This window comes from Pyrus communis, chromosome 14, assembly GCF_041283825.1.
Source record: "Pyrus communis isolate YQ-2024b chromosome 14, ASM4128382v1, whole genome shotgun sequence".
Lineage (NCBI taxonomy): Eukaryota > Viridiplantae > Streptophyta > Magnoliopsida > Rosales > Rosaceae > Pyrus > Pyrus communis.
Genome location: NC_142578.1, coordinates 25,466,522 through 25,490,485, shown reverse-complemented (window position 1 = coordinate 25,490,485; position 23,964 = coordinate 25,466,522). Strand labels below are relative to the sequence as shown.

The following is a 23,964-nucleotide window of genomic DNA, read 5'->3' as shown; positions in this document are numbered from 1 at the left end:
CGAGAGGAAGATTACCGAACGTTTAAACTTGAAGCCGGCGAAATGGGTTAAGATTAGGCTAAATCAAAGATTCAGATGTCCACTGTCACCATAGGGTACTTTATATTTTTGGGTTCATCTTTGGTAGTCCGGACTACCGGGTAGTTCAAACTTGAACATCAATTTTTCATACAATTGGATAGCGCCTAAGTCAGCCCATGCCCAGCCCGATTTTAAACTTGATAGGGCTGGTTAGAATGAAGTAATAACCTGCTCAAATTCAATCCGTCCTCTACCCGATCATTTATTGTGTTGGGTCCATGTCAACCCAAATTCAACTCAATTTTTATCTTAAATTGCTCGTGCAGATATTTATCTTATCACACTTCATATTATATTGGGAGGGCTATACTTGAAATTTGATTTCTGGTTTTTATTTGAACAATGAATGATAGTGTTGCTTTTACGTTTCTTTTGGTTAAAACTTTGGTGTTGTCTTGTAATTAATTTCAACTTTACATATTTTAATAATGTAGTACAATATTAAACTTGATAGAGTTAGGCAAACTTGAACCAAACCTTTGTAAGCCCGAACCCAATTTATACCCGGATAAACCAACATGAACTCGAAGTCAATCCAAACTTGAATTATGAATTTCGGATTAGGATTGGATTGACCATCTAAACCACCCAACCCACCCGAGTTGCACCCCTACTACTCGACTATTTTAGAAAAGTTGTATATTTTGTGCTTTTATTTAGTTCAAGTTCAACTCTGAAAAAGGAGTCATTAGCTTCAGAGATGGCAAAAGTTGGTCTGAATTGTATCTGCTATTACTTGAACAATTGAATTAAGTCATATTTAGTTAAATGTGGCAAGCAAACTTTCAGAAATATAACTAAAGAAAGAGAAACCAGTACATAACATAAAGCCAATCTTGACATTGGAATGTCGAATAACAGAGCCTTTCAGGCAACAAATTGCTGACGCAGTAACTAATTTTAACTCGCGGAGACGGAAGAGGCTATGGAAGCAGAAGGAATACAACAGATATAACTCATGCTGGGAATGCAACTAATTATATAAGCTAGATCTGTGAAATATGGCAAGAACAAAAATCCCGAGCACCGCGGAGATCCATTACATCTGCTGACTCTAATCCTTGCAAGCACTGGCCGAAAAGCCAAAGTCTGTTAGTAGCAAGAGAGTAACTCAACTTAACCCCCTGCAGAGTCCGTTTGTCCGAAGACTCACTCGGCATACTTGGTTGTTGTAGGATCATGGCGCTCCCTTTTAAGTTTTTTTGCTTTCTTGGGCTCTAGCATGTCTTGAACCTTTGGTGTACGCTCATTACCCTCGTGTTTCATTCTAGCTTCACGTCGCTCCCTTTTAACTCCCTTCGTTTTGCTAGGCACAAATGTATCACCAACCTTTGTGTGATAATACACCGTATCTCCAATCTAAACAGAGTTTGTCAACAAAAACGATAAAGAAATATTAGTTAGACATGCTTAACATCAGTGCACTGGACAAAATGTACAGTAGAAAAAGACGCAAGTAGAGGAGAAATGGTTCAGGTCATGTAAACTAACGCTCGCCCTCTAGACCACAGAACAACCGCTATATGAAATAATCTATGTTCGCCGTTTACCTTTTGATCTGGGATGTTGATTTTCCCAACCTTGCCCCGCAGTAGGTCCTGTTTAATATTCTTGTCCTGGAAGTAATAAGAGGAATTGCGTTACAGACATGTTACATGCAAAAGAAACCAGAGAAATCAGGAGATTTAGTATTTCAACCTTCTTAGGCTGATTTTTGCCGTCTCTCATTGCTTCTTTCCTTAGGCTTTCATTAGGAAGGCGATGCCGACGAACTACTAAATCCATGGAGGGGCCAACTTCAACTAGCTCCATCCGTGGAACTACCGTGCCAGATTTTTTAAGTCGCAGTGCACATTGAGTAAGAACCACTTTTTTAGAAGATATAGCTGTACATACATATACACGATCTAAACCGGCAAGATTTAATTTCTCTACAACCTGCACATATCATTTTTATGCATATATTAATATCCCTCACTAAATTCAAAAACAAGTAACGTGCAACAAAATGGCAGCAGAGATAAACCTCTCCTCGCACCAGATCAAGCAAAACTTCCTTCAAATGTTGCAGCTCTCCTGCGCTTTCAAATCCTTCTCCAATAAAGCAAATGAAAGGTTTCGTCCCCACCCGTGGTGCTAGTTTCTTGTCATATGTAAACGATTCCAATGGTTTATAGTTTTCAACACCAACCTCTACAAGATCATATATATGGTGATCATAAGTTCTCCCTATGACAAGATTGTCAGGCCGCTTCTTTGAGTGAGAGCCAAACTGCAATATAAGAGCAATTAACAACTTCAAAATTACATTTGAGAAATTGGGAAATAAACACAAGCATAAGATACAGTGCCTGATCGTATTTAGGCAGCACAGGGGCTCAGCATTCTAAATAGGGTGAGTCAAGAACTCAGTTCAGAAAATGGGATAAACATCGATCATCATGCATACATTTTGAAAAATGAGTAGATGTAGTTGGAATATATAGAATTCAAGATATAGGCTGAAGCATTCAAGATAAAGTCCACATCAAAACTACAAAAGGTAACATGGGACTAACAAGCGGGAAACGAGCATCCTTGGCATTCCAAAATGAAGGATGATAGATAGAAATAAATACAAATACTTTCATTGGTTTTGAGTTGCTTTTAGTTATTCTGTGTTACGAATTCTGCGTCTGCAATGTCCAAGCATATAACTAAAATAGTTTGTCACCTACCAAATCCATTGCAAATGCCACAACAGGATCAAAGAGGCAGGTTCATCATCGAAACATAAACTGAAAAAATCAAAGATTTCCAGAACATTGAAAGAATAGTAACAAATTGAAACCAAAGATTTCTACCAGAAACACATTCGTTCTAATGAGCAACTCAAAGAAATAACAGAAAACAACCAAACATCTTCCAAAACGTTCATCAATGCTAGCAATAAATCCTGTAAAACTAAGTAAATGCTGCAACACTATCAAAATCCAAATAACCTTTCAAATCCGAAACAGAAAACAGTTGCATAACACACACACATATATTTATTTATTTATTCATACCAAGCTCACATGAAATCAAATTATTGGAGAAGCAAAATGCTGAAGTAGTTTTATACTTACGACGAAAATGCTGCAATCGGTTTTGTGAGAGAAGAACTCAAGGGAAGTATCACCCCCACTTTCAAAAGGGCTAATATCTTCATTCCTGCGGCTGAATTTCACAGCACTGTCCTTCTTCAAATGGTAAAGGTCCGATAACACAGAATTAATCACACTACTCGTCTTCCTACCGTGAAGAATCAACGTCTTTTTCCCCGTCTCAACCTTTAAAATCATATAAAACCAATTGAAAAATCAATAAAAAAATTCGAAAAAACCAATACCCAAGTTGAAAAATCTGAACTTTTGCTTTTAGACACGGGAAAAGAACAAATTTTCCCGAGAAACAAACAGATGTGAGGAACTTACGATCTTGGGGGCACGTTTCTCTAGCTCTCTTCTGGCCTTTCCACTCTTGGGAGTTCTCACTTGCAACAAGGTTGGCTGCGAACCCTCTGGCTCTCTTGTGGCCTTTCCTTTTTGGGCAGTTTTCACAGGCAACATGGTTGACTGCAAAATGTAAAACCCTCTGAGAAATACAGTTGCAGGACTTTGGAAGGGAAGCTAGGGTTTTATTCCAAACCGACGGTGACGACTGTGGAGTCTGATATGATGTCATTAGGGTTTTGTGGGCTCGTATGGACTCGGAAAATTTGCTGCTTTACTCGGCCTTCTTCGGCCCATCATTTGTAACCCAGCTTAAGCCCAATCTCTTTTTTCTCTTTACCTTTCTCTTCAATCGTCCACTCATGAAAAAATAAAATGTGAGAGCGAGAATTTCCTTTGTAGCCTCGTAGGTGTTACATAAAAGAAATTGTTGTTATGTTGATTAAGAGTATTTATTTTTTGCATATGAGCCTAAGGTTCTAAATTCGATTTTTCTGTCATCCAATATAGGTAGTTAGTGTTGTCTTTTCTATTTCCATGTAACTCAAGCATTTAAAATATTGAAATTATACTAAAGATATTACGTACAACTATTGTAATTTGACGTATGTCATTTTAGCGGCAAATGTTAAGTGTAACCAGGTATATTAAAAAAAAAACCTATTACACAATATAATTTCTTCACCTTATACAAGTTACACATACTTACACATGAGAGTGCTCCTTGATTACCAAATAATATGGTTATACGCTGCCTAAATGTTTCCCCCAAATTTTGTACATGTATTAATACCCCACCGCCATTGCCACCATGCCTTCACCGCCACTGAAACCACCGTTGTCTCCACCACCATTGCCCCTTATCATGACCATCACCACTAACATCACACATGATGACCCATCATTATTTTGAATATTGAATATTTAAAACTAGTGGAAATGCCTATTAAATAAGCCATTAAAAAGTTCATTATTTGAATATTAGAAATTTAAAACTAGTTGAAATGGCCATTAAAAGTTCATTATTCATTATTTTGAATGTTGAAAACCTAAAACCAGTGGAAATGCCATATTAAATAAGCCATTAAAAAGTTCATGAGAATCCATGAGAATACACTAAAATTCAAAATAAAGTCCTCACAAAATCCATGAATTTCTATAAGTTTATAACTTGCTCACAATCCCTTCAACTTTTATTTGAATATCATAGTTTGTAAAATACAAAAAATATGTAAAAAAATACGTGAGCATATTATTCGACATTAGAAAGAAAGTTTGAAAAATTCGACCTTTTTAAAATTTTAATATTTATTTAAATAATATAATTTTTGTTTTTCAATAGTATTTTAAAAATACGTATATAATATACAAAATTTATGTGCATTATTGTTCGGTATGGGCTACCAAACCGAAATTTTTGTCCCGATTCCCAAACCGAAATTTTCGGGATTTCCAATTTCAAGACCGATTCCAAACCAAATTTTCAGAATCCTAATTTTTGGGAATCCATAAATAATTTTGGACTTTTGGGCTATAATAACTTGCTGTGCACTGTGCAGTATGGGCTATAATAACTTCTTGTGCAGTGTGCATAATAGCCAATTTGCATATCTATCGTTCCCAAGCATGAACCAAGTGATCAAGTCATTCTGTGTAGAAATAAAATCAAATCAAAATCCTTGCATATATCTGCCTATCTACCGAACCGAAACGTAAATGCAGACACTACCATCACAAAATTCACGCTTCACAAGCTCAAAAAATGGTTTAAAAATTGAAACTTTTGAAAGGAAAAACAATGTGGACGAAAGCAAAAACGAACCTATTGTGTGAAAGCCTTGGGAATTCGCATGGTGGTGTTAAATAGGCCCTTATTCTTTGAAGGAGGATTCTCTATCCTCCTATTCCGATCCCTTTTCATCCTCTCCTCTCACACATTGTTTTTGATCTTATTATCTCTATAAAAAAATCAATATAAAATGTTAACGTGGCTTAACCGTGACCGTTCAAATAAGAGAGCATGAAAGGATAGAGAAATTAGGAGGGTAGAGAATCCTCCTCCTTCCTCCCCATCCTGCCATAACCGATAAATGATTTCCACCCTATCCCGACTTATCCCAATTAACTAAAAGCATTTTACTTCGTTCACCTCTCGCAAATTTAACAACAAATGAACAAAACATCCCCAACAAAAGTAATCAAAATTACCGATAAGAATCGTATAAATAGACCAAACAAGGTTTGCCAACGAAAATAGAGATATTTTTTTAGAACAAACTGCACACCCTCCTCCTAATCCCCAAATTAATCAAGCATTTGTTCTATAAAAAATGTTATGATTCGATTGAAACCTGAACAAAAAATGATTGTTTAATTCAATCCATTAACAAACCTGCCTACAGAAAGCTGCAAACAAATTGAAAACACAAAATATAAAAGCAAAATATTTCAGCCCCTAAATGTCAACCCCTAAATTTCAAGTTCAACCAGTAAGGTATATTTCCTCAACCCCTAAACCCAAATCTAGAATTCCAACCCTAATTGAATTTCAAACCCTAAATTAATTCTAAAATTTACTTGATCTAGGGAGAAGAGAATCGGTGCACAGTCAGTCGACGTCGAGAGAGAAAGGCTCCTCCATTGTCTTTGAGGGATGAGAAGTCGAGAGAGACTCAGAGAGAGATAAGAGATCACAGAGGTGATTTGTGACTCAAGTGAGTCACTTGTGTGGCCGGATTTGAAAACGGAGAGAGAAATCGGCAAGGAAGGTGGTGACAGCGAGCGAGGTTTGAGTTGAGAGTGAATAGTTATGTTCTTCGGTAGGTTTGATAAGATTCAACGGTTGAGATTAAATCTCAACCGAATTCGACGGCTATTAAAATTCTAAATATATATTTAAAATTTAAATAATATATATATATTTTTTTCGGTTCTGTTTGGGATTATCAAAACCCCAAAAACTTGAGACCGATTCCCGTACCGAAATTTCGGGATTGGTTAGATATTGGGTACTGAAATTTTCGGGATTTTCGGTTTGGGATTTTTTCGGTTCGGTTTCTGAAATTTTTTTGGTTTGGTTTGAGATTTTTGGTATTTTTTTTCTGGCCCTAGAAAATATATCTAAATAACGCGCATTAGACGTGAAAAATATGTAAGTACGTGTATCATATGTTGGAGTATTAAAAGATGTGCAATTTAACAAATCATTGATATTTGTACAAAAAATGTAAGTATTTTAAAAAAATATGTTCGTACGTACATGTATGATACGTTAACTTTATCTTATCATGAGGGCCAACTTATGGGGAAGTGATCCTTTCTAGATCTTTCCCATCAAAGCCCACCAATCAAATAATTCGGAATTTTGAAAGTTGATTCAATGGATATAAACAGAAGATCATTTTAAAAGTTATAATAATTTTAACCGTTTGATCAAATTTTAAAACTCCGGATTGATTGATTGGTGAGTTTTTGTAGAAGAGATCCGGAGGGGATCTCTTCCCCAACTTTTGTTTGAAAAAGAAAATTCAAAATAACCTTTTGTATTTTAAGTAAAAAAAAAAGGAAAAGAAAATAACCCATATTTTTTTTTCTTTTTAATTTTAATTGTCTTTAAACGACCTTCCCCGCTATATAATATATCTTCCTCACACACAGATGCACACTCCCCATGTCCTTGTTCTAAATCTAACCCTAATTCCCAATTCCCTAATCTTCTTATTCCACCAATAACCCTCCAATCTCCGCTCCAATTTTTCGATTTTGTTTTTGCTTTTATTTTTTCAATTTAATTTGTATACCTGTAATAAGAATCAGGGTTTATATTGATAATTATCCATGTATTTAGGGATTTTTGATTTTCTTCATTATCGTGTCGATAACTAGGCCTTTCGCTGTTGGTAGTATACAATTTTGGATTAATTTTTTGTTTTATTTTTATAGATGGCTGATTTGTAACCGAAGATTAGGGATTTAGGGTTAGGGTTTTGATTTCTGAGACTGTGATGGAAATGGAGAGCTCGCGTAGGCCGTTTAGCGGATCGAATGAACCAGGCTTGAAGAAGCCCCGATTGGCCGAAAACCCGAATGGACGAGCTTTTGGGCAGAGACCTGGTGGGGGAGCTAATCCAGTGCTGTCAAGATTCAGAGTGACTGATAAAGACACCGGGAGCGATGACCCGAATCGCGGGGGTGGGGGCTATGTGCCGCAGCCACTGCAGCATCAGGAGCTTGTGAGCCAGTACAAGACGGCGTTGGCGGAGCTCACCTTCAATTCAAAGCCAATTATTACCAATCTGACGATAATTGCCGGTGAGAACCTCCACGCGGCGAAGGCGGTGGCGGCAACTGTATGCAGCCACATTATTGAGGTGAAACTCAGCTTTACACTGTATATAGCTGTATTTGTGTTTTATATTTTTGGTTATGGCACCGGTTGTTTGAATTCGACTTGTACAATGAAAAAGAAAGGGATGGAGGTGCGAAAGGAGAACTAAAATGTGTTAGTGCTCGCTCTTACTCATGTTTTATGTTATGCCGATAATTTAGTGAAATTTTTTTGTTCCGAAAGCTTGTCCCCAGTTAAATGTTTGTTTAATTTCCTGATGCAAATAATAAAGGTTTGTGCTATGTGTGGTGATCTAGTTTTGACTGAGTGAGAATGTTTGTATTCGCCGGTGAGCCTATCGAAGTAATGAACATCCAATTTCATTCTTATTTTTCCCGTATGATATTGAGTTGAGGGGTTGGCTGCAGTTAACATTGGTCAGGCATTGCACGTGTAATCAATATGTTTTCCTGACATTCCCCCAGGTTTGACAAGTTCCACTTCATCATTTTCTGGTTGCCTGCGTGGAATTTGTTTAATCCATTGCACGCAAATGAGGCTGTATGTAGCTACATGAGAATAGTTTTGACATTCTGTGATTAAATGGGTTTTGTGGAATGAGCTGTAGCACGTTTCAAAACCGAATGAATAAATCACATCCTTATGGTTATGGCCTACGGGTTTCACAGAAAATCTCTGCATATAGCTGTTTTATTCTTGTTACAACAACGCTGCAGCATTTGAAAGGGGAGGAAAACCACTTTCATAACCTTACAGATGCCGCTATGTTTAGAAAATCAGCATTATATGTTGTGGTTGTATGTAAGAACCTTATTCAGATAGAGTTTTGGGGAGTTTTTAGACCTGATGGTAATGCCCTGCAAGACTTCGATAGCTGACTCTGCAGGTGTTTTGCTCAGTGGTAATTATCTTGCTATACTGATCTTCTGGTGGTAATTAAAGACTGTCAGATTGACAAAACAGAGAATACATACAAACCTCAGGTTTTGTTAGAGCACTAAAGTGATGGTGCCAATTTCATTGACATCCTTACATTTGAAAGATGGAGGGCATATTTGATTTATCAGTGTGATTACCACCAAAATATACGATGTACAGTACATTTATATACACTTATATACGTCAAATAGATTTAGATGTTCAGTCTATTATTGCACTCTGGAATTGCTCTCCTTTAGGGTTCTGATAGCACACATTCCATTTCTAGCTGAGCGTATCTTCTGATTATTAGGTGCCTGGAGATGTTTCTATACATGTTATATTATCTAGGAGTGGCAGAGTGAAGGATGTCTTGTTAGTTAGTTTTCATTGTTCCCATAAGGAAATGACTCAAATCCTTGTGAGACAGAAACTAGAGTGAGAAAGTCAAGTTTTTTGAGGACACACGAGAAAACAAGTCATAAAATATGACTGTAAAAATAAATGAATGAATATCACTCGCATTATTCTAGTTACTGTATTTTCTCCTAAGAGCCTAAGTTTTGCCCCCCCAATGGGATAGTTTAGAAGTGATTATACGTGCAGTTTATGTTGCTTTTGATATCTTATAAATGTGTTTGAAGAGTCTAAACTGACACAAATTCTCCTTCCCCTTCCACACTCTCTTGGGAAACATTGGTTCTAGGCCATTGGTTTATTAATTGCTTATTTGTTTAAACAATACTGGCTGCATCTAGTGTATAATATCTAATTCTAGAAAGTAATTTGCAGGTTCCTAGCGAGCAGAAGTTACCATCACTTTATCTTTTGGACAGTATTGTAAAGAATATCGGAAGGGATTATATCAAATATTTTGCTGTCAGACTCCCTGAGGTTAGATTTCTTTCTTGATTCTCAGCATGCTTCGTCTAGTTGATGGAAAGCATGCTTTTTTTTTTCTTTTTTCTTTTGACATGTATTGTTCCTGATCTTCACCGCTAACCCATTACCTGGTATCTTTCAAATAAAAAAGATGTTTGTTTGCACACTACGTCCTTGCTACCCGTATTTGTCACAACTCACGGTAGACTTGATTCTTTGTTAGTTACTTTGCCAATTCTTTGCCTTTCTCTTGAACTTATAGGTGTTCTGCAAGGCATATAGGCAGGTTGAACCTCCTATACATCAAAGTATGCGACATCTTTTTGGAACATGGAAAGGAGTGTTTCCTGCTCAGACACTTCAGATGATTGAGAAAGAACTTGGATTTTCTTCTACGGCAAATGGTTCATCCACTGGAGTAGCAACATCAAGACCAGATTCGCAGTCACAGCGACAAGCACATAGCATTCATGTGAATCCCAAATATTTGGAAAGGCAACGTCTTCAGCAGCCAACTAGGGTAAGTGGAGTTCTGAAGTCAATTATGGATGTGGATTCACATCTCTTGAGTTTTGACCACCTAGTATTGATGTTCCAAGATTTAGTGGTGGATTGTTAAAAGTTATCACAAATAAATAATAACATCAGAAAACTATACTCTGATGAGCTTTTTTAATACTGGAAACTAGAACTCTTATAGTAGGTTGTAAAACTTCTATGTTGCTCTTTTTATTTATTCAGGGAGTTTATTCATAGAATATTGCTCTTATAGTTTGGAGTTATGCTATATTTTCCAGAAGTATCTTGATCCTTTACCAGATGACTTGATATCTGAGAATATATGTTTTCTTCGTACAACCTTGATTTACCCACATGCTCCTTATGAAAAGATAAGTGCTTTTACTTATTTCGTTTATGCTGGTTTTTGGTATGAAGGCAAAAGGAATGGCTAGTGACTTTTCTAGGGCTATGGCAAACTCAATTGATGATGATCCTGCTGTTAAAATGCATGAATGTTAAGTAAAATTTGATATTATGTGCGTATTATTGTCCTTTTTTTTTCACAGCTCATGATAGGTAACATTTGCAGAATTTGCAGCAGTCCAATGCAGATGCACTAAGCGAGCGTGTTCATGAGAAGAACAACATTGATGCTGAATATGGAGAATATGAATATGGTTCTGATCTTCCCAGGAATTCAAACCCAGGAATTGGAAGAATTGGTGGGAAGATTACAGAAACACTACCCACCCAAAGAAATGGTGTTAATATCAGGCATGGACTTGCAAGTTACTCGGCGCCTAAATCTGCTAATGCTGATCCTCGCTTAAAGGCAGCACCAGGCATTGCAACTAGAAACGGTGGTGGGCTTTCTAGTAGCTGGAAGAATTCTGAGGAAGAGGAGTTCATGTGGGATGATATGAACTCAAGATTAACAGATCATGGCCCCTCAGATATTTCTAGAAACTCAAGAAAAGATCACTGGGCCTCTGATGATTCAGAGAGATTGGTAAGCTCCAATTGCTTGTACTGATTGAAAAATTGGGACCTGAAGGTTGATTACCTACCGGTTCACATGTTAATTTCTCAGCCACAAAGTGTGGAGGTAGATACAAGGACAAGTTTTTTTGTGCTTCAGTTTTTTTGGATAGCTGGCTAAATCTCAGAAGAGTTTACAGTTTACACAATACTGACATAGTTACTGGGCAGATCCCTGTTGGGATCAATACAATGCTTTTACTTTCACACTTATCTTAACCTCTAGGATGCACAAACTGCCTCTTACATTTAAGGATATTTTTTTTTTGATAAAAAAAAGAAGAAAATCTTATTATTTGAAATTGCTCATATTCTCAGGGGTTTGGAGGTCATTTTCGTAAACCAAAAACTGTAAATGATTATGCATCAACAGCTGATCCGGATACCTCTGCTGACCCTACTGAACAGAAAGACCCATCTGCTCTTGGTCACCGGATGTCATCACCTTGGACATTGCAGGACTCTATCGGTGTTGACAGGCTGACCCCTTCTGGTACTCCTGTCATTAGTTCGGTTCACTCAGATCGTTATGCTTCAAGTTTAAGTGGGCTATCGACAAGTGGAGATTTTTCTGTGGCCAGGATGGGAAGTAGAGCACAAGTAGCATCTTCTCGCATTGGAGCGTTAAGTATCGGATTTAGTGCAGCATCAGGGCCTACTGGAGCTTTAGGGAAACAGCAGCAACTTCAGTCTGTGAGAGCTGCATCACCATCTGGGCAGTCACTGATGCACCAGTATTCTCCCTCACCTACATCAACAGTACAACACCCTAGTCATCATTTGCAAAGTTTAGCTGAGCAAGACCTTGCTGAGGACCCTTTGCCAATCCCAACTCCCAATGCTCGACTGGGTAGCAAAGCAAAATCACAGCCTCAAGATTTATCTTTGTCAATTCCTGCCATCCAATCAAGGCACAAATATGCCTCTCGACAACAACCAGACAGTATAGAGTCTGAATCTTTCGGTCACACTAAGAAGCCCCATGTGCTACCGGTCTCCACTTTTTCTACTCCGTCAACTGTTGGAGATTCTATACCAGATCATTCAAATGTCATTGCTGCAGAAACCTCAGGACAGTTGAGCACTAGTAGTTTGTTGGCTGCCGTTATGAAGACTGGAATTTTATCTGACAAATCAATTACTGGTAGCCTACCGAATTTGAATCTTCGGGACATGGGACATATTCCATCACTGCCAGGTGTTCAGTCTCCCTTTCCAAGTGGACCTCCCCCTACTCAGGTTGCACTCCCAGGGTCCAAGGTTGCCTCAGCACTTACATCAGGTCACCTTTCTGGTGATAACTCACCGGCTTCCTCAAATGTATCACAGAAGAAGGTAGGCCATCTGCCACTTCCACATAGCCAACCTCCTTCATCTCTCGAGGGTAGTGCGTCAGCAAGTTCTTCAACTGTGGTGAATAATTCCTCGGATCCAATTTCTAGCCTTTTAAGCTCCTTAGTTGCAAAGGGTTTGATATCTGCATCAAAGTCAGAGTCGCTCACTCCTGTGCCATCCCAAAAGCCGACTGAACCGCAAAACAAGAGCCTTGGTGGACCTGCCACCAGTTTAGTGTCAGTGTCTCCAGTTTCAGTTTCAACAAGTCTTCCTGTTTCATCTCGAACTGATGATGCATCTCTCCCAGAACCTGCAGCTAAAACATCTGCTGCCTTACCTCAAATTACCAAGACAGAAATAAGAAACCTCATTGGCGTTGAGTTTAAGCCAGATAAAATCCGAGAATTCCATCCAGCCGTGATTGATGAACTTTTTAATGACCTTCCACATAAGTGTAGCATATGTGGCCTTAAGCTCAAACTTATAGAACGACTTGAGAGACACTTGGAATGGCATGCTTCTAAAAATCCCAAAGCCAATGGTTCAGCTATGGCATCAAGGAAGTGGTATCCAAATTTAACCAGCTGGGTTGCTGGAAAAGCAGGACCCCCTTTGGTACCTGAGGCCAACAATTCAATAGACGAGCCTAATGAGACGATGGACATTGATGAGCCCATGGTTCCCGCAGACGAAAACCAATGTGCATGTGTTATATGTGGCGATATTTTTGAAGATTTTTATCGTCAAGAAGGGGATGAATGGATGTTCAAAGGAGCTTCGTACATGAGTATTCCATCTGGGGCCGGTGAGATGGAAACCACAGAGGAGAGTGTTTTGAAGGGTCCCATTGTGCATGTAAATTGTACAGTGGAAAGTTCACTCTGTGATTTGGGATTGCCGGGCCATGTTAAATTGGTAAGCTCTTGTTAGTTAAGTATGGGCAAAATAATTGTCAATGTTTTGGCCCTTCTTTTATTAGTCTTCTACCATAAACTATCGATTTTAGATGTTAAGATGTTGCCTCTTACTTTTTGCAAGGAACCGGAAATTTAGCGCTCGAAGCTGAAGAGACAAAACTCCATGCATTCTGAACTTTTGAGGGAATTCCAGGTTTTAGATTAATGTGTCTTTAGATGTGAATCTTCGATGCCTATTTTTCGTGCGCCACAAAATAGTGGTGAGAGCTTTCAACTAGCTCCTCCTCTACAATTTTCTTCTTGTTTAATTCAAAGTTTTCGAGGAAAAGAAATACATCCCTTTGCCAGATAGTTTCCATCTCAATGATTTCTCTTATGTGCTTTTGATGTTTTGCTATATTTGTTCTTGTTTTTGACTTCTGTGAAGCGATTTGCGCTTGATACCATAGTCGTCGTCCGATCTTAGTGCAACAACGAAAACACCTCCGATCCTCCGAACGAAACCATTCCAGCTTCACAATCGGCATGTGTTTGTGGCCCTTGAGGGATGCCTCTGTATCATGCTACCATTAGTGGAGCAATGTTTTTACAATTTATGTTTTAAATTTTTACTTTTTTATTTTTGTCGGTGTAGTTTATAGCATTTGGAGTTGAATACTGTCTACTTTCGATGCTTGTGGAAAGATAATGGATAAATGTTACTTTACCTTCCCAAACTTTGTAGGATAGCATCTTTTCATCATATAATTTAGTGTGCCATTTTTTTGCCTTTTGTGTCGTGTTTGCTTTTTGACTCGTCTTGGGTTGAATTGGAATGGGTAAACTACTATATTGAAGGTATCTCGAAAGAAGTAAAGAAAAAAATTGTATCCAACTTGAAGGTAGAAGATGAAATATTCGTTTAAAAAGTTTATCTATTCCAATGCTCCTCAAAGTTGGTGGATTAGAAGGGATTGGTTTTTTTTTCATGTCTAATTCCGTTCTAATTTCTCTCAAAATAAAAAATTATTATTCTCTTATCTCAAGAATACCTTGATTATAAAGTGATCCTTTACGATTCAATTCTAGACAGCAAACGAGGCATAATTGCACCCGTAAAAGGGTTAGGTTCATACCAAAGTAGTTTTGATCAATCCTAGACAACAAACCGACGAGGCTTAATCGTAAAGGGTTATGTTCTTGTCGATACACAAGGAGTTTTGATCACAAATGGCAAGTTAGGGTGGTACTATTCGAGCACTATTTGTTAATTTTTGTTATTTGATATTATTCAATTCTTTTAATCTGACGATTGTAAAAAGTAAAAACCGCATAAGAAGTTAGCGTCATGTATTACGTTATGTTTCGTACATCAATCTCTTTCATGCCGACTAGTTCTGCAAGAAATTTTGTTACGGTGGTGACATGGTACGTGTGTGGAGCCTGCAAGTGCCCCCACATGCATGAATGATGAAAACGTTTTTCTTATTCCACATGCACTTTCTTACATCCCTCATCCCACTTTGAATGATTCTCTCTCTCAATAATTCAGTATTATTATTTGCTCAATTATTTAGCGTCATGAATTCCTCTTTCTGAGAATGTGCTCCTAAATTAATTATAAAAAAATTTCAATGGTAAGGATTTTGCTCCCAAAATTGTTTCTACTTCGAATTATGATCTTTCGTTAACATTTTCGTACTTCTGTTTTAATCTTCTATGCTTAAAATATAAAAAAAGTGTCTATGAAAAAAAATAAAGTGCGAAAATTACTTATTGACGTAAAAATTATCACAATAATGAAGGAAGAAATAGTAAATGGCAACTTTGATACTATAGAACTTGTTTGGATGTGCTTTTAAAATGACTGAAAGTGCTTTTGGTGAAAATGTTTTTAGAACCAATCTTTAGTAAAAATGCAAGTGAATCCTGAAAAAGCACGTAAAATGCTTCTTGGAAAAAGCACATAAATGATGGTTCTTGCAGAAAGCACTTCAAGCGTTTTTGGAACCCAAAACAATTTCCTCTAAAAGCACTTTCAGTCATTTTAAAAGCACATCTAAATAAGTTTATATTTTCTTACACAAAAAAATAAACAATTATTTCTTATACACAACTTTTATGCGAAAATCCATCTTATTTCTTATACAACTTTGATGCGAAAATCCAAAGTCTATGGCTTATGGTTTTGGGTGTAAATATAATCCAAGTGAGCTTCAGCAATCATCCTTCTCTGCAGACACTCTTCATCATTTTCATCACATTCTTCTGCTCCCATCAGCTGTGGAAAATTAAAATGAAAATTACCACGAACCCAACAAACAATTAATCAAAGAAGAACATCAAAATATAATAATTAACTAACGAAAACGCAAAAAAAATCATAGATAAATTAAAACGGGGGAGGGGAGGGATATATATTTATTATCTTACATTTGCAATATCATCGGCTCCAGTTAGTGAAGCTTTGTTTTGTTGCAGAAGACGACCACGAGCAGATGATGAGTTGAAGAGAAGAAGAAAAACAAAGAGAGAAAATATGAGAAAGTTTTGGTTATTCTTCATCTGCTTGATGGGTTCTCTTCTCTATTTGGCTTTTGGCTTTTGGCTTTTGGGTGGTGAGTGTGTGTTCTGAGAAAAAAGGGAAGGAGAAGCAAAGCAGTGTATAAATAAGATGAATAAAACTAAGCCAGTGTTTCAGTCACATGGAAGGCCAAGCAAGCACTACAAGCAGTACAGTTTGTGGGGTCTACCCACTTCCTTCCCTTTGTTTGTTTATGACAAAAAATAAAATTTAGGAATTTTCATGCTATGGTAATTCTTCTTCATACGGGAGGCTTATGTTCAAATGTTGAAATACTTCAGTAAATTTTTTCTGAATCTTGAAAGAGTAGATTGTCGTGTGGCTTCGTCATCAATTGGTTTCTTTTAATAAAAAAATGCAAGGAAACTAGAGAAATGGTAAATTATAATAAACGTAATTGATGCCGAATTCAATTGAAATAGGGAAATTATGAATACAAGATATAAGAAATATGGAAGAGAGGGATTGAGAATGCAATTAACTATTTTTTTCTAATTAACTTTTGACATGTTTATTTACTTGGAACGGTACGAAATTATTCTAATTCTTCACTTCTTATGTGTTTTCTAAAATATTACTTCAATCAAGAATGAGTTTACTAACGTGTACAAAACAAAAAAAATATATGGCTCGCATATTACAATCCGTGATGAGTTGATATCCCTTTTCTTCTGTCCTCTAAATCCCACTTCACTAATTCATGATTTCTATAATTTCAAAAGTAAATTTCATTAGTTCAATTGATTTTTTCTTTCAGATATTGTAGTGCGTATGTGACATCCCACATCGTTCAGGGGAGTGATCCTTAAATGTATATTCTCATCCCTTCCTAGCACTAGACCTTTTGGGAGCTCACTGACTTCGGGTTCCGTAGGAACTCCGAAGTTAAGCGAGAAGGGGGCTAGAGCAATCCCATGATGGGTGACCCACTGGGAAATTGCTCGTGAGTTCCCAAAAACAAAACCGTGAGGGAATGGTAAGCCCGCCAATCAGAGCCTAACCCTGGTCGCGAGTGTGCCGACGAGGACGTCGGGCCCCTAAGGGGGGTGGATTGTGACATCCCACATCGTCCAGGGGAGTGATCCTTAAATGTATATTCCTATCCCTTCCTAGCACGAGGCTTTTTGGGAGCTCACTGGCTTCGGGTTCCGTAGGAACTTCGAAGTTAAGCGAGAAGGGGGCTAGAGCAATCCCATGATGGGTGACCCACTGGGAAGTTGCTCGTGAGTTCCCAAAAACAAAACCGTGAGGGAATAGTAAGCCCAAAGCGGACAATATCCTGCTACAGTGGTGGAGCGGGCCCGGGAAGTGATCCGTCCCGGGCCGGGATGTGACAGCGTACTTTTTAAATTCTTATGTATTTGTAATGAGATTATATACGCCTGTTTTATGTAAATGTTTTTTCATTTTTCATATATGAAGTACTTATAAAAGATAATTGTTGAACCAAATAGAAAACTTGGAGTATATAGAGCTAACAGAAGATTTGAGGTAAAACCGAAAGCAGTAATATTTTAAGATTTATACCGTCTGAACAAAATAAATATAATATACACAGTACAGGTAAACCACGGTGCGGTATAGTGTGTGAGATAAAGAATTTCGTGTTTACTACGTGTTCGTCATTGTTATGGTCATTGCTGATGCTTCTGTGCTTTCTCTTTGGATGCACAGAAAGAAAGAGAACCGCAGGTCTTTCCACAAAGACAAAAATCGTCAACCAAGTCAACTTTTGGACTGCCTTCCCTGACATGCACGCATGCCCGACAAGCTGTTTTCCATTTGAAAATTTGCAACCTAACTTATTAACTTTGTCCCAAATTTCTACAAACCCTCTAAACACGTACGTGATTAACTATCCTTTCTAACGTTGGAGGACATATTCGACTCCTTAATTATAAGAAGTATTTTAGAAATTGATAGAATTTATGACATTCACAATGTCCAGTTAAATCTCTACGTTTCACCCTGACGCATTAAATCTTATTGTTTCTTCATAACTCGTCATTCGTCAAATCTTTGCGTTTCCTTGTGTCTCGTTGCAGAGCAGTTTCTTTACTTTCATTTTCTGTTTACAAGAGCTATAAGAGAAAGCTAACATGGAGAGAAATGTTACAACCTTGACAAGCCTCCCTTCATATCTCTCACACTTTTATTTATCTTCGAGTCAGATTTTTTACAGAGTCACATGTGCTCGTGGAAATCCAATGGAATTTCACCACTTTGTATATAAAAATCCAAACTTTAATTGTTCAGATTCAAATACACAAAGATTGAAGATGGTGACTTTTATTAAATGTTGTAACAATTAGAGAGAGAAACTAATTATATTAGTCTGTGAAACTGAAAATTAATAAAATTTCAGTGAAGCCCTCCTCCTGCCTCTCATACCAAAGTTCCATTTGAGATTTGGTTAAATGTTGATGGGTTTATTCATATCGGGAAATTGAAAATTTCCATGAAACCCTCCTCTATCTCCTACCTGTGTCTCCAGCCCCGCCCTTTTCCTGCATCCGGATATCTGAACGAGGAAACCAGAGAGTGGGAGATAAAGACAAGTGTAAATTTTTGTCCACATGTCCTTGAAAGCTGTCCTCTAATTGCTCGACGAATTGCCACTTGAGGTCTGGGGTAGGGTAGCTGCTAGCGTTATGCCTTTGTATGTATTGATATGCGCATATGTCAATAGGCTCAATTAGCATATGCAGGCATCTGTCATGATGTTCGCTAAAAAAATATTGACATCAATCGACATATGCTCGCTCGAAAGTTGTTGACATCTATTGACATACATATAATATGACGCAAAATCAAAACAGTAACATTTTAAAATTCATACAGTCGAACGAAACCAATATAAAATAGACATTACAGGTACTTAGCATCAAACCCACAGTGTGGTATAGTGTGTGAGATAAAGAATTTCGTTGTGTACTACGTGTATGTCATTGTTATGGTCATTGCTGATGCTTCGGCTTTCTCTTTAGATGCACCGAAAGAAAGAGAAATAGCTTGTCTTTTACCACAAATACAAAAATCGTCAACCAAGTCAACTTTTGGACTGCCTTCCTTGACATGCACGTATGCCCTACGCAGCTTTTTTCCATTTGACAATTTGCTACCCAACTTATGAACTTTGTCCCAATTTCTACAAACTCCAAATACGTACGTGATTAAGTGTCCTGTCTAATATTGGAGGATATATTTATAACACGTTCCTTGTAGATGAGTCAAACTGAGTGTTTTATATAATGTTCACAATGTTTAATTAAATTTTTACATTTTTCACTTTGGCGCGTTAAATCTTTACGTTTCATCATAGCTCGTCAATTGTTTGCGTTTCCTTGTGTCTCATTGTAAATGAGGCCCTTGCTTCATCTGTTTAAATACCATGATTCATACCCCTTCCTTTCATTTTCTATCTATAAGAGCTACAAGAAAGAGTTGACATGGTGATAAAATGTTGAAAACCTTGACAAGCCTCCCTTCATCTCTCACACTTTTATTTCTCTTCGAGTCAGATATTTTTACGTAGTCACACGTACTTGTGAAGATACACTGGAATTTCACCACTCTGTATATAAAAATCCAAACTTTAATTGTTCAGATCCAAATACACAGAGATTGAAGATGGTGACTTTTATTACTAGAGAGATGAACTAATTACATTAGTCTGTGAAACTGAAAATTAATATAATTTCAGTGAAGCCCTTCTCCTGCCTCTCATACCAAAGTTCCATTTGAGATTTGGTTAGATGTTGATGGGTTTATATCATATCGGAAAGTTGAAAATTTCCCTGAAACCCTCCTCTACCTCCTACCCTGCGTCTCCAGTCCCGCCGTTTACCTGCATCTGGATATCTGAGCGAGGAAACCCGAGAGAGAGAGAAGTTTTGTCCACATGCATGTCTTTGATAACTGCTGGGCACTAGTTGCTAGCCTCATGCATTTGTATGTGTTGCTATATCATATATATGTCAATAGGCTCACTTAGCATATGCAGGCATCTGTTACATGCTCTCTCAAAAACTATTGTCATCAGTCGACATGTTTGCTTGGAAGTTGTTGTTGGCATTTATTCACATGTGTGCAATGACTTGGCAAGTAATCTCAAGCCTATTAAAACTTGATGAAATACCAATTTGCATGTTATTCGGTCCAAAAAATTTACACTACGCGCACTATTCTTACTGACTTTCCAATAGGATTTTTAGGATCCACTACTAGCCACATATCGGTATACCCAGACATGTGAGTTGGTCTCAATACCTATTCACAGATTATAGAATATTGACCAGTCTGCATCTTCTAGATGCTTACAAAAATTTAAGGGGAAGTTTAACGAAAAACTATATTTTTACACTAAAAAGTCAATCTTGGTACTATTTACTTTACCTTTTATTTTGCCTTTATCGTTAAAACTTAAAGTTTTCAAGCTTTTTTCATCAGTTTTTCTAAATTTAAAATGTGAGATCAAAACTAAAGAACAAAAATTAATGCTGGAACTGTTAATCTGTATATATCTTTATCACTTTGTCTTGAGCGTGACATAATTGAAAAATCTAGGCAATAATCTGTTAAAATATGATTTTCTAAACCTTTTGCACTTATCAAATATTTAAGTTAACAAAATTTCAACAAATTATTGGGGGGATTGGATTATTTAATCAGTTCCTAAATTGTCCTATTTTTTAATTTCACCTTCAATCAGCCTCTCAGTCTCGTTTCAATTAGAGCTCGACAACATGCATGAAATTAATCTCGTTTTAATTAGTGTAGACAAATTAACTTTTTGACTAGCAGTATCGTCAGATCGACATCACTAGCTACCCAGATATGCTTCTCTCTCTTTTACTAAGAGGGATCTCCTTGCTACTATTCATCGAAAGGGATTCAATTGACAAATTAGGTAAACTATGAATGGCATATAATGATTTGAATTTTGTTATCACAAAAAAATTCAAAACATTGAAAATCATCTGACTATAGTCTGACTATAGCGCAGCAATAATATCGATGATACTTTTGAAAGGCCAAAATTTCATATAGAGATCAAAGAATCAACGAGTCCAACTTTTTTTTTTGTCAACATGAACTTTATTAATAAAAGAAAATGTTATAGAGATAGAAACCTAGTAGCCCAACAAATTGGCATGATAAAAAATTGATATGTAACTTTCCATCGAAAGAAAGCATACACCACAACTTCTACAGATATGATTAGGATCAGGATCCTCTCCTAAACAAAGGGTAAGGATCCTCTGATCAAGCTCATCGGACTGTTGAAATTTTATCCAATGGCTTCAAACAGAGGGTCCCTATAAAAATTATAATAATTGTAGCCGTTGGATAAAATTTCAAATGCCTGATGGGCTTGATCAGGAGGATTCTCACCTTTTGCCTAGGAAAGAATCCTGATCCATCTGATTAAAGAGTAAAGATATTAAAATAATAAACAGTAAACTACAACATGACCAAAAGAGCACGAAAGTCCAATTAAAAGAAAATAGCCCGAGTGGACAACGACCACCAATATCACGTAGCAGCACTAGTGTGACCACCCAGGCTATCGACCAAAAGCCGCCGCCGCCACAACGAAGCAAGCTAGAGCACCGCAAACACCATTACACCATGAAGGTTATTGTATAAGATTACATAACCACACCAATCCCAAATCATGCTGAAATCCGAAACCTAACCACATGAAAACCAAAGAAAATATACGAACATCCAGCCAAGCCCCAAACCCCAAATAAAAACCGAAGAGGATGACAAAAGATTTATATGAAAACTAATAAAAATGGTTTTGAAGCTTTGAGTTTTAACGATAAAGAAAAAATAAATAGTAAAATAAATAGTATCATGATTGATTTTTTAGTGTAAAAATGTGATTTTTTGTTAAAGTAAATAGTACCAAGAGCTTTTCGTTAAAGTTTTCAAAATTTATTTGCTCAGTTGGTTCGAATCAACGAGTACAACTTGATACATGCATGAATTTAATCTCCACGTGGATTTTGCTGAGTGGCTTCAATAGCTAGGTCACTCTTCAAAGTGTTTGGGGAGTTATTGTATAATCATATGGAAATAGGATCCTTTCCAGATTATTTTTGTGAAAATTTGGAAGATTATTTAAATTAAATATACATATTTTTTTCGTTAAAATTTCCAAAATTTATTTGCTTAGTTGGGTCGAATCAACAGTACAACTTGATGCATGCATGAATCTAATCTCCACGCGGATTTTGCTGAGTGGCTTCCATAGCTAGGTCACTCTTCAAAGTGTATGGGGGAGTTATTGTATAATCATATGGAAATAGGATCCTCTCCACAGATTATTTTTGTGAAGATCTGGAAGATTAATTAATCGTGTTCATTTATTATACATCGTGCGGTTATAAATTATTTTAAATTTTTTTATTTGAAATTGAATATAAATAGTATTTAACAAAAACTGATCGTACGATATACGATAAACGAACACAATTAATTGATTCCTAGATCCCTACAAAGAGAGTGAGGAGAAGATCCGGTCCGATCATATGATTCCAACAACTTCCCACGACGATTGAAGATATGGTCGGTGTCATATCCCTGTCATCATCAGATCCACTTTTAAGATGATTAGTGGTGAGCCTTGTCAAATTGGGAAATGTGTATGCTAGACCATGCCCCACAAATTGACATAAAAACAAGAAAGATGCCCTAGCCCGACATGTCTACTGTTTTTCAATTGATGGCCAAGTTCTTTTTTTTTTTTTTTTTTTACTTTCTTTTACCGTATTATTATTTGACAAAATGATATTATTAATTTAAGTTATATTAAAATAAGAAAGAAGAAGATTTTGAACTTAAACGTAATGAGTTTAGGATGAAGATCATATTTGTAAAACCAATCAACCGTTTGCTTGAAGGTTAAGACATTAGCTGTAATGTGGGAAGTGAAATTGGAAGTGAATCTCATTTTCGTAATTTCATTATGAGGGGATAATTTTTTATTTTTCTAGGTGATTTCTAAAATGTGGGAAGTGAAATTTGAACTTAGTTATTAATTAATATGATAACACCCACGTCTAATCTCCTTTTTTCTTTAAGGTCAGTGAAAGCTACATATACCAATTACTATACATCGAATTGGTGCAAAGAGAGATTATATTGAGATTTAACTTCAAAACATATGCTTTGATATTTGGATGATGTCTACGTACAACACTAGTGTTTGAAGAGAACGTTATTTCCAGATTTTCGAAAAAACAAAAAAAAAATCGCGAATGGAATTTTGGTATTGTAAATAAAATACATCCACCATTTTTACTAGGTGATTTGTCTAAGAGATAATTGATTCAAATCTTTTATTTTGATATTTTGTTTTGACGTTTGACAGCAAAGTTGAGATGGCCGAGTTGGTCTAAGGCGCCAGATTAAGGTTCTGGTCCGAAAGGGCGTGGGTTCAAATCCCACTCTCAACATTTCCATTTTTTTTTCAAAAAAGTTTGTAACTGTTTTGGGCCCAACGCATTACGGATTTTAATTATAAAAGGCCCAATACATTTTGTAGTTTTGTGTGGGGATTTAGGAAATTGAAAAAAAAGAAAGGAGCTCGGGAACTCTCGATCATCTTGTAGTCTTCTTTAATCCAATTATATTTCATCTTGGGCTTTTATTTGTCTAAAGTTGGGTACAGATCTTGGCTTTGGGTTAAGGAGAAATGATTCTTTACAAGCAATGAGTTTAATTAATCTTTTAAGTCACTAATTTATTTGGAGATTGTGATTCTCTTTGGATCACACATTCCGGAGTCCCCTAATTGAGCAATTTGAACCACTGAAAGAGAGAGATATCAAAGCATTGGAGAGAAATTTTGTCTGTGGAATAGACCAGTGAAATGAGTTAATGAGAATCGCATAATTT

At 36.8% G+C, this 23,964-nt stretch overlaps 2 protein-coding genes and 1 non-coding gene across 7 annotated transcripts; 2 read left to right on the top strand and 1 right to left on the bottom strand.

Moving 5' to 3' along the window:
- Nucleotides 1-875: 875 nt before the first annotated feature.
- LOC137713110 (ribosome production factor 2 homolog) lies at nucleotides 876-3,746 on the bottom strand. The gene is made up of 6 exons (XM_068452366.2): nucleotides 3,537-3,746; nucleotides 3,189-3,392; nucleotides 2,108-2,353; nucleotides 1,780-2,019; nucleotides 1,632-1,697; nucleotides 876-1,440 (listed from the first exon to the last, which is right to left on the bottom strand). Exons 1-6 carry the CDS (start codon nucleotides 3,669-3,671, stop codon nucleotides 1,231-1,233), a joined length of 1,101 nt encoding a protein of 366 aa, XP_068308467.2. The 5' UTR covers nucleotides 3,672-3,746; the 3' UTR covers nucleotides 876-1,230.
- A 3,342-nt stretch (nucleotides 3,747-7,088) lies between these two features.
- LOC137712766 (polyadenylation and cleavage factor homolog 4) lies at nucleotides 7,089-14,209 on the top strand. 5 transcript variants are annotated; one of them, XR_011065241.2, is made up of 7 exons: nucleotides 7,183-7,924; nucleotides 9,613-9,714; nucleotides 9,965-10,222; nucleotides 10,793-11,212; nucleotides 11,560-13,491; nucleotides 13,615-13,753; nucleotides 13,921-14,209. XR_011065241.2 is itself a non-coding variant. In XM_068451922.2 (6 exons), the coding sequence occupies exons 1-6, from the start codon at nucleotides 7,559-7,561 to the stop codon at nucleotides 13,627-13,629; spliced, it is 3,084 nt and encodes a 1,027-aa protein (XP_068308023.2). In that variant the 5' UTR covers nucleotides 7,089-7,558; the 3' UTR covers nucleotides 13,630-14,209. The 5 variants fall into 5 exon arrangements, 3 of the variants coding, with proteins under 3 accessions (XP_068308023.2, XP_068308022.2, XP_088540235.1); XR_015955696.1 differs by having other exon boundaries at nucleotides 7,204-7,924; nucleotides 10,802-11,212; XM_068451922.2 differs by having other exon boundaries at nucleotides 7,089-7,924; nucleotides 10,802-11,212; nucleotides 13,615-14,209.
- A 9,232-nt stretch (nucleotides 14,210-23,441) lies between these two features.
- On the top strand, nucleotides 23,442-23,522 carry TRNAL-AAG (transfer RNA leucine (anticodon AAG)). The gene has a single exon. It is a non-coding gene; the product is annotated as a tRNA-Leu (tRNA).
- Nucleotides 23,523-23,964: the final 442 nt, after the last annotated feature.